The 10,266-nt window shown below is 45.4% G+C and overlaps 1 protein-coding gene across 2 annotated transcripts in view; it reads left to right on the top strand.

Annotated features, from left to right (window-relative positions):
• Positions 1 to 8,466, top strand: part of skila (SKI-like proto-oncogene a) — a 29,625-nt gene extending 21,159 nt beyond the window's left edge. For both annotated transcript variants that reach the window (XM_013909775.1, XM_013909776.1), the window contains exons 3-7: positions 399 to 487; positions 2,436 to 2,578; positions 5,722 to 6,092; positions 6,753 to 6,983; positions 8,026 to 8,466. In XM_013909775.1, the coding sequence (XP_013765229.1) occupies positions 399 to 487; positions 2,436 to 2,578; positions 5,722 to 6,092; positions 6,753 to 6,983; positions 8,026 to 8,268 (1,077 nt within the window). In that variant the 3' untranslated portion in view covers positions 8,269 to 8,466. The remainder of the gene's footprint in view (positions 1 to 398; positions 488 to 2,435; positions 2,579 to 5,721; positions 6,093 to 6,752; positions 6,984 to 8,025) is intronic.
• The last annotated feature ends 1,800 nt before the right edge of the window (positions 8,467 to 10,266 follow it).

Raw genomic sequence — 10,266 nt, forward strand, 5'->3', positions numbered from 1 at the left:
CTGATAGACACACCCCCTGCTCACTCATTCATAGCAGCACGCTTCTCCTCTGTTGTACCAAGCTGCTCTGCTCCTCGCCCCCTCCCCCGCTAACGTGCCCAGTGTCTCAACTGATGCCTGATGGATGATCCCCCTTTCACATGTATGCATGCATATTAACTATATTATGGCTCCAAGAGCGCCACATGCAGCACATTTCTTTCTCCTTCCGCTGTCTTTCTCCATGTATTTGTGTGTGTGTGTGCGCACGTTCATGCATCTGATTGCTTTTGTAATAATTTATCTAATGCGCTGTGAAGGCTGTTCACCAATCAATATATGAGGATGGAAGATGTGCAGTTTTGTTTTTGTTTTTTTGTTTTGTGCCACATTTATCCATTTGTTTGCGTTTCCAACAGGGAAAAGCATCTCCACCGACTCTTGTGTTCAACCGGCTTTTCTCAGAAATTAAGGAGGAGCCAGGACACCCCACCCTGGTCCATCCCAGGTACTACACCTTATTAACCCTAAGTCAGTTATTCCAGTAAAAGCTTTGAGGCTTGTAACGATCATATTTCTGATCTCCACTGCACCAAAGAGATCAAATTTCTCCAACAAAGATATAAAGCGGAGTCGAAAAGCAGAGAGCGTGTGGTATTCTGGTTAAATAAATGATATCACAATATTTTCCTGTTAATAAACAGCATTAATTAACCATCTCAAACTTAGTGCCACTTTTATTTGGTGGTTTTAGAGATGTAGCAAGATGAAGAAGATTCTTCCCTTGATTATTCGTTTCATCTTTGAAAATTTAATAGCCTACAGCAGGCTGCCTTTAAAACTGTGTGCTGCATAAATAAACATATTCTGTGTGTTTTCATATAAAAGAAAGAAAAGCAGGAAATCAACATGTGTGAAGAGTTTTCTGGTTATTAGAAAAGTTTTGGACTTTGTTCAAAAATCTGAAATGTCTGAAATTATGAATATTAACTTGCATAATCAATGAATGGAGCAGTTGTTGCCCCTCACATTGTTTTATTTTTCCAGTGTAGAGAACGCTATTAAATCTTGCTGAAGGAGACGAGTGGTATTCACTTTAAAGATGGTTTTAGTTGGTTGTGCTAGACAAAATTAAAAGCTGCAGTTATTTAAGGACTTATCGATACCTGAATCTGTGCCAGATGGCCTGGTGTTATCTGTAAAAACACGGAGAAGAGATAAGACTCTCCTTGCCAGATATTATAGGTGTATGTTTTTAAGTTTTGTGTTGGCTTCGGTTTCTTCCTCTTCTTTTAATTTCTTGTGACTGCACTCCCTCGTCTCCTCCTCCTCTCCCTCACTCGCTCCTTCCTCATTTCGTTTCCAAGCCCTCTGCATCTCCCACCGTCTCTCCATCCCCAGGGGACACCAGCTCTTGTTTAGATGTGGCTCACAGTAATCTGACCCAGATTAAAGCCACAGCTACATGTGACTGCCTGTGACTTACTGACTGCGTGGAGGCCTGCAGACTCCAGGCCAGACAAATTGGAGGGATTATAGCTCTAGTCACCTGTCAGCATCACATGACTGCTACATGTACAAACCAGTCAAGACCAGTTTGCAGTGTGTCTTTTGCATCCCAGAGTTGGTAATAATGCAGCGCCCTAACAGTTGGATGTCGTGCCAGACATCCGCAGCACTTAAAGTCGAATCTGGATCGCCGCAAACATCCATTAGTGCTACACTTGTCACATACAAGCCAGGCTTACATTATTCAGTTGCTTCTGAGCCGTTTCATGTAGAGGAGTGGTTTTCATTCAGGCGAGCAGACAGACCAAGCGTTGTGTGTCTGCTCTGGAAGAAAACGAAGCACAGAGTCCCACTGAGCTGCCATTCTTACCCTAGTTCACTGTTCCAGCCTCAGCCCTGTCTGGAGGGGGCTGCTGATGGGGGAGGGGTTCAAAGCTCCTCTCTTCTCCTCCTTTCTTTTTCTCCCTCTCTTTAACTTCCCATCACACCATCATGAAACAGTGTTGGTTTAGTGGCCTGGGAGTATCTCACAGCACAATCTCTCTTTCTCCCAGTTGCATCCACTACTTGAACATTTGTGATATGCAAAAGATGTGTTTAGGCTGAGATCCTGTAAACCTGTGGCAGAGATTTTTTTTTTTTTTCCTGCAGCCTTCCCAGCGTCCATTTACTTTGGGCTAGAGCAAACGCCACATTAGTTAAAGTAGCTGCCGAGTCAATAATTTGTTGGTACGATCATCGCTTCAAACACAAGATTATGTAAAAGGTGGCGCTAGTTCCTGTATGCCTAGAATAAAAGGGCAAAGAACAGATGCTTAATTCAGTCCTTACATATTTAGAAACCAGACAAATGTTGGTGAATGTTGGTGAAGAAAATTGTGAATTGATTCAAAATTAGATGATGTTTATTTGAGTGCTTAAATGCCTTCTCTTTTTGTTTCTTCCAGTTACTACATGTACACATATGATAAGATGGTGGCTCCCAATGTGTCACTGCGAAGGGAGGCAGAGATGAGCCCCGAGATGCTGAGCGCACTGCTCAAACACCACTACAGTCGCAGAGTGCTGGGCCACGACGAGCCGCCAATGGGTCAGTAATAATACACCCAGCAGAGCTGAATTATTAACCAGCAAAGACGCGTGTAAAGCTTTTTAATGGCTCAACATACATGCTATAACCACTTAAACACACAATCTGGTCTTCAAATTAGGATTAGAAAGAAATCCGTGACCATGTTATTGTTGCCTTCTGCCTGAGGGATTTGATGTTGGATAAGCAGAGCAGGAACATGTTTGTTGTCGTGTAAACGAGAAGAAAAATCTGATCAGAGATGATGTGACTTCCTCCGACACAAAGCTGCCAAGATAATTTGACTTCATCATGCTTTTTGGAAACCATACAAATCAGCCAAATAGAACAACAAATAAGATCATACCCTGTCTTACTTGACCTTCTTGTGAAATTAAAAGCAACAGCTGACGCTCTGTAATTATGTTCAAGTGAAAAGCTGAAAATGGCAGAGCCGATAATGGGCCAAAAGGCAGGAAATTGCTTCCAGTTTATCCATTTAATAACAGGCCTTAGATCTCCAGCAGTTAATAAGAGCTGCACATCTGCAGAGACACTGAGTCTAGCTGCAGAACCCAGCGTGAGTGGGCAGGTAGAGGAAGAGTTTCTGTACACAGATTGTCTTTCTTTAATTAACGGTGTCAGACATGAAGATGGAAAGTTACTTGGAGTTTGACTAATTAAAAAGCATAAAACTGACTGGAGACACACACACACATTCAGACTGTTTTAACAGTGCAGATTTTTTGGCTATAACAAGACAAAAAAAACATTTAGATGGAGTGTGATCTCTGACAAAGTTGTGTTCCACTATTTTCTAGCTGAAAGTTGTCAAACTAGAGCTCGTATAAACGCTTTCCACAAACACTCAGTACCAACGATATTTGGTTATTCCAGTAGTTTTCAAACATTTTTGTGTCATCAAAATTGCCCTAAAATGAGCCATATTCACAGCTGTGCAGTGTCATGTGACAAATTGGCAGTTCAGCTTTTATTTAGAGATGCATCTGTGGTATCTCAGGGGACACCTCGGTGTTGGCGAGGTGGAAACGGCCATGACCTCCTCGTGTGTGTTTTCATGTGTATGCTTTCATGTTTTTCCTGCATTAATGAGATGTGTGTGTACTGTATATTTTTATATAATCTACGTCTATACAGAGAGAGAGAGAGGATGAATCACAGGAATGCTCTCTGTATGCCATTATTTCACCACGTCTGACTGCCAAGCTGTCGCCCTCCCTCTCTTTCATTCCTCTCAGGCATTTTCCGCTTTTCTTCTCCGACCAGTCCGTCTCTCCTCCCTCTTTCTCTTCCCATCAGCTGTCGCCACATCCTCCTCTCTGAGCGGGTTCTCCGTTTGCTCCTGCACTTCCTTCTTCTGCCTCTTTCATCTCAAGCCTTCTACCCCTTCATCATTTTCTTTTTTTAAACATTTTCTCCCCTCATTTAATGCCTTCCTCCCCCTGTTATATCTGTGCCGTTCACTCTTCCTTTTGTGGTTGTCTCTCTCTCTCCTCTGTTTATTTCCTTTTGATCTACCACCAAATGACTCACGCCTGTTATTTGTGCACTTCAGAGCATGGATCTGGGTGTGTGTGCAGGCACACACATGCACTAGCCAGTTTGAGTCAGTAAATGATTGTCCTCTCCGGGTCCAACATGCTGTGTACAGAGCATCCCGTTTCCTGTCACGCACATGCTGCATGATCATTACCCTCTGTTCTCCTGATGTCTTTGTCACCATTCACCATTTCGCCTTCTTCATCATTATCTTCTTCTTGTTCCCCACCTGCTTCTTCATCATCATTTTTGTCTGTCTGCGAGCTTATGGTTCAAACACACTGCCATACCTAACCTACATTTGTGCACTTGTGTTTTTGTGTGTCACTGTGCCAGTTGGATCTTGTATCTTGTATTTTGTGAGTGAAGCTAAGCCCAGCAGAGCAGCACACTAGGGCACTTTCCGCAAGTGTTGTTGGGCAAAGAAAACAACTCTATCTGTAGTCTGTGCCTTTGTGTTAAGTCTCCTCGTAGCTTATGGGATCGTAAGATTACTGCAGAGAGGCTGCTTTTTTAAAAATTTCACCTTAAAAACACTGTTTTGTTTTGCGAGAACTCCACAAATAAACAACCTTGACCTCAGTGGATAAATGAAGTGCAAACGAATTTGGAAGTACAGCAAGTCTTTGTTTCTATCACCAAGCCTGAGGGAGATTCAAAAAAATAAATTTCTAACTCCACAGAATCAAAAATGTAAGAGAATCGTTAAGCACCGGTGCTGTGGAAATTCTGAAACTCACACATCACATTTGAAAACACATTAAGCATCACTGTTGAGCTTTATAGCTTCTTGGTGCTTTTTGTTTTTTAATTCATTTTGATGACTTTACACTTGATAGCATATTTTCCTCCAAGTTCTATTTCTTATTAGCCTACATAGTGGCTAAAGAGACATTGGGCACTAAACATCCAGAGATGCCCAACACCTGATTCTTTTTTTTCTACATCTCTCCAGCTCTCACATACATATCAATTTTAGTCATTATGAAACAAGTTATATTTCAAATTACATTGTCACGTCACAGTTGTCTCACAGGAAGCTGTCAGAGAGGTGCTTAAATAATTCTAACCTTTTTATTAGCCAGTCACCCACATTAAAACCAGGTCAGCTGGAACTGAACTAGAGATGAAACTAGTCTTCTCCTTCTCATTTAAGCGATTGGAATCAAATTAAATTACGATACTGCCAGAGATTACCACCCTACCCACTGTTTCCCATGATGCTCCTCCTCCCAGGCCGCAGCGAGGGAACAAGCCAGGGTTTGAACAGTGGAGGAGCCCACGCAGAGCAGCGCGGCTCCCACACATGGCCCTTTATTCCTCTCTATTCTGTGTGCGTCTGAGGGCAAACACATAGAAAATTTGTGGGCGAGTGTTTGGTTCGTCAGCTGTTGCCGAGCCATACTTGTGCGCTGTGTGAGTGCACTGGTGCTGAGGAAGAATTGCAGGCGTTTATGAGGTTGTGCGAGGGTGTTACTAAGCGCGGGTGGCAGTGTGCATTAGCACTGCTCGCACTTCCTGTCTTTCACCCACCATTCTTCTTCTTCTTTTTCTTTTTCTTTTTAACTTCTTTCTTCATCTTCTTCATCTCCCTCCTTCCTCAGATCTTCACGCGTCGCCTGCTGTCGCTGCTGGTGCCGGGGAGGCCAAATCCCAATGTGCTGCTGCTGACTCGGCCACTGAGAGGGAATGCCAAACCCAGGCAGTTTCCATGGAGATGAGCAGCCCAGGCTACAAGAAAGCCACCCACCTCACCGCCCACACCCCTCTTCCCCGTCCTCCTCCTGCGTCGCTGTTGTCATCGGTAACGGATGTAGCAGCTAAGGACGTGAGCTCTGCCACGAGCGGCGTTGTGGTGGCGGTGGGAGGGCTGGAGGACGACAAGGACAGGATTGTTGTGGAGATCATGCAGATGTACAGCAGGCAGCAGGAGAAGCTCAACTCCACCCTGCACAAGCAGCTGCAGCTGGAAATGGTGAGTCGGTGGTCGGAAAGATAAACGAGGCCGAGATCAACGAGCCGATAACTGTTTCCGCCCATTAGAAGTGTCCTTGATGTGGATGTGGAGGTGATCTTCACCTTCCACTAACCCCCTCTATTACTTCCTCCCATCACGTGGAACGTGTCAGTATCAGATTGTTCCACCAGTTTTTAACACAAGTCAGCAGAACAGTTCATATAAATCAGTGTTTCACTCGTTTAGCGTATTATTAAAGCCCTGGGTTTAATTTCAGTTTGGATGCATGGAAACGGAGTTGAACTAGATTATGGTGACATTCGCATCTACAGTTGAATTATGTTCTCCACTAATGGGATTTGGGGAAAATTGCATTTGTAATCTAAAATGAGATGCCACCATTAAAGAGTATTGGTGACAAAATGTCTGATGAAATAAAATGTAAGCAAACTGAAGCAAACAGCCTCCTTGTGGAGCTTCTGTAATGTGGCGGTAGAGCAGGTAGTAGTCGGAAGGTTGCTGGGTGCTCTAGCCTGCATGTTAAAGTATCCTTGCAAGATCCTGGACCCCCAAATTTCATCAGAGTGTGAATATTAGATAGAAAGACTATATATGCGAATCGGTCCATTTACCATTTGCAGGAGTCACTGAAATGTGACTTTTTCTTTGTGCCCCCAGGAGCTGGAGACTTTGCGTGGAGGCGAAGCAGCGAGGCTACGGGAGCTGAGCGCCGAGCAGCATGAGCTGCGCAGCGAGCTGGAGGCGGTGCACAGCGAGCAGGCACGGCAGCTCGGCCAGGCCCGCCAGGAGCAGCTGGAGCTGGAAACCCGTCTGGAGCAGCTCCGACAGCAGGCCTGCGCCTGCGAGCCAGGGGCGCAGCGCCAGCAAGAGGCCCACTACACAGCACAGGTACGGGCTTACAGGGGAACACATGCATGCACAGACTTTTGCATCAGAGTGAATCTCCGTGACATAAAGTGTGTTCACCGGCTTGCATCACTTTAACATATGGCGTTTTTATCTTAAAGACATTAAGATTGAAAAGCTCCAGTGGGACTGAAACAAAGCACACTTTAGCACAGCACTCTGCATATTAATATTAAAGTTGAGCTCGCTAAGCATTTACAATTAGTTCTCTTTTCATTTTCATCAGCATGTATGTACAAACATTTATCTTTGGATCTGTAGTTACTAGAGTCATGATTAAATCAGGTTTTTAGGTAAAATTATTTGGAGCTGCACTTATTAAACGTAGCAGTCAAATAGAAAGAATTTACTGTGATGCTGTGTGAGTCTGTGCGGAGCACATACTCAGACGTCTGTTTGGGTTTCAGTAGACCTAATCTTAATCTCTGTTACATCGGCCTGAGCTCTTCCACCTCCTACCTTTGGCATCAAGCTGTCCCTTTGTTAAGAGAACGGGTGTGCACATTTCTGTGTGGCTCTGAGAGTTCAACATGGGGTTTTCTTTGTTTGTTTTTTTTAAAGGTTTGGTGCACATTTCTTTGTTTACTGCTAAAAGGGGAAAAATACAATAAATGGTTACTCTGACTGATGGTTTAAGAGCTCTCAAAACACAACAGTAGTTATTCTGTCTGCACCACTTTGCAGTGTGTGTTGTAAAAGCCTCTGAGCCAACTATGTGTCTAAATGCAGGGTCTCTGTTGGTTTGTTTTTGATGGTTAACACCTGCCTGATTATGAGGATTTTACTGTTTTTTTTTTTGGCCTGTTGCCGGAACAAGCCACAGCAATTTGATGATGTCATGTTGGGCTTTAGTTAATTATTTGTTGGGAACATTTCTTTAAATATTTACGACCAAAGTAGTTTGCAGAGGAATGAACAGTTGCGGGCCTGCTAAGAAAAATCTGAAATGAAGACTGTTGACAGATTACTATTAGATGTGGAAATGTGTGAGAGTAATGTGGCTCGTCTCTGTGTCTCCTTTCAGTTGTCCGACCTGCGTCAGAGGCTGGAGCGGGCGGAGGCTGACCGGCAGGAGCTGCAGGAGGAGCTGCGCATGGAGCGGGAGGCGCGCGAGAAGCTGGAGCGCACGATTGCCCAACTGAAGCAGCAGATGGCCCAGTCTGGCACGATGGGAGGCAGCCCCTCTCCTCCTCCTACTCCCTCCACCGGACCCCCTAACGCCCACTCCCCACCCTGCTCAGAGGCCCCAGTGGCTGGCCAAAAGTAACTGCCGCCCCTCCGGGCGCCTCCCCTCCCCCCCTCATTCCTTTCCTCATCACCCGCCAAGTGTACAGACACAAAAAGATCAGCCCAAAGCTGAAAGGAGCATCACGTCTCCTCAGGCTGATTTGAAGTTGTGCATTACGCTCCCCTTTTGCTTAGTGTAGGACTGACTTTTGTTTTTGTAATTCAATGATCATTTAAAAAAGGAAAAAATGTTTTTGTTTTTTTTTTAATTTTCACTTCCCTCTCTTTAAACAGTATTTAAAGGTTTTTGGGCATGTATGTTGGGTTTAATTTATAGTTTTTACTGAACAAATAGCTGCTTCACAGACTGAAGACTGGTCCACTGAAGACCAACTCAATCCTTCACTATAACCCACCCCAACCCTCCCTGTTCTCCAATCCATATTCTACGACCCTCCCTTCCTGCTTACTGGTTTCTGGAGCTAATAATGACTTTGACTTTGAGATTTCGGATACAGATTCGCTCCTCCTTGAGGACGTCACATCACGCTACTACCTGGCACAGCAGCCAGCACTCCCGAACACATGGCGCCGCCTGACCCCTACTCTGTCTTTCTGTATGTAAAGCCCAAGTACCAGCGACCGCAGGAAACTGCACGGACATTTTATTACATTGTGTAACATGCGAAAACATCAAGTCTTTATGGGGGACAAAGACCTTTACTGTACAAAAAAAGAAAAAAAATGGACTTAATGAAAATATGCCAATAGTGATGCTGAACTTGAAATGAGTGTTTTTGGGTGTGATCTCTACAAGGTAGCTAGCTAGGGAGTAGTGTTTCCTGCACTACAGCTGCTCCTAGCGACAGACTGGTTTTCTCCTCTCTCTGCTGGGCCACCTGGGCTCTCCTGATGTAGACCAAACAGTCTGCTAGATGAACCGCCAGTTGCCCCGCATCTCCTCTGAAGAGCGCACACCTTCCATTGTCCTTTGCTCGGAAACTCCTTAACACTGTGTATTTTTATGTTTTTATTTTTTCACCTCTAGCCTGTCTATCTTCAAGATAGAAAGGAAACACTGCTGTTTCAGGCTCGGCTTGAAGAAGTGTTGTGCACTCCTTGTGCCCCCCCTCAGATCCCTCTGGGAAAGGAATGCGTCTGGACATGGGGGCCGGGCCGAGCCGAAAGAAGAAAGGCAGAGCCCTCGCGCGTGGTAGCTGTGCCGTGTTACTATACTTCATGCGACATCCTTACGTGCCTGCACACACTCGATCGCGTCGGTGCAGTGCAGGCATTCATGCAGAACAATGGCCCCAGAGTTCCCAGCAGATGATCAAAGCTGTAGTCTGCCCCTCTGCTTTCAGGCTTCTTTATTGTTAGCAGACCGTTGTATCCCCACCCTGCTCGCATGTGAGAAGTGGGTCGCAGGTGAAGGCAGTTAGTCCAGGGTGGTTTGGGTCCTGCTTTCCGTTATTCTGCCTGACTGAACAAACAGGACCGGGCAGGCAGGGAGAGGAAGAGCGGGAAGAATTGAGGGCCCAGAAGACTAGCGCACTCTCCCCCCACCTCACCCCTTGCGGCAGGCTGGGTGGCCCGTTTGCCGGTGGTACCGAAGGAGGCTTTTTTTCTTTCTTTTTCTTTTTCTTTTTTTTTTTTTTTTGTGCCGTCAGAATCGGGGGCAGCTGCCGTTGTCTGAGGCCCTCTGCCCACCCCCGAGCCAGACTGTACAGGATCTCCCAGCCAGCGCCTCCCTCTCTGCCCCCTCTCCCACAGTCACTCGCTCACACAGCCCGTGCATCCACCTCCTGTGTGAGATCAGCTGGGGGTGTGCAGCGTTTTTTGTTTTTGCTTTTTTTTTTTTTTTTTTTTTTTTTTTGTCAGAGCCCAGGAGAGCTTACAGACGTCCAGCCAGAGGAAGAGAAAACTTTTGTGTCAGTTGCCAGGCAAAGGAGCTTTTTATTGCCACTAAGAAGATCCCGGTTAAGCGAGCGAGCTTGTGCGTGTGTGTGTGTGTGTGTGTGTGTGTGTGTGTGTGTGT

The sequence above is a fragment of the Pundamilia nyererei genome, unplaced genomic scaffold (genome assembly GCF_000239375.1).
Source record: "Pundamilia nyererei isolate P.nyererei 1_Seehausen unplaced genomic scaffold, PunNye1.0 scaffold00031, whole genome shotgun sequence".
In the NCBI taxonomy this organism is placed as follows: Eukaryota; Metazoa; Chordata; class Actinopteri; order Cichliformes; family Cichlidae; genus Pundamilia; species Pundamilia nyererei.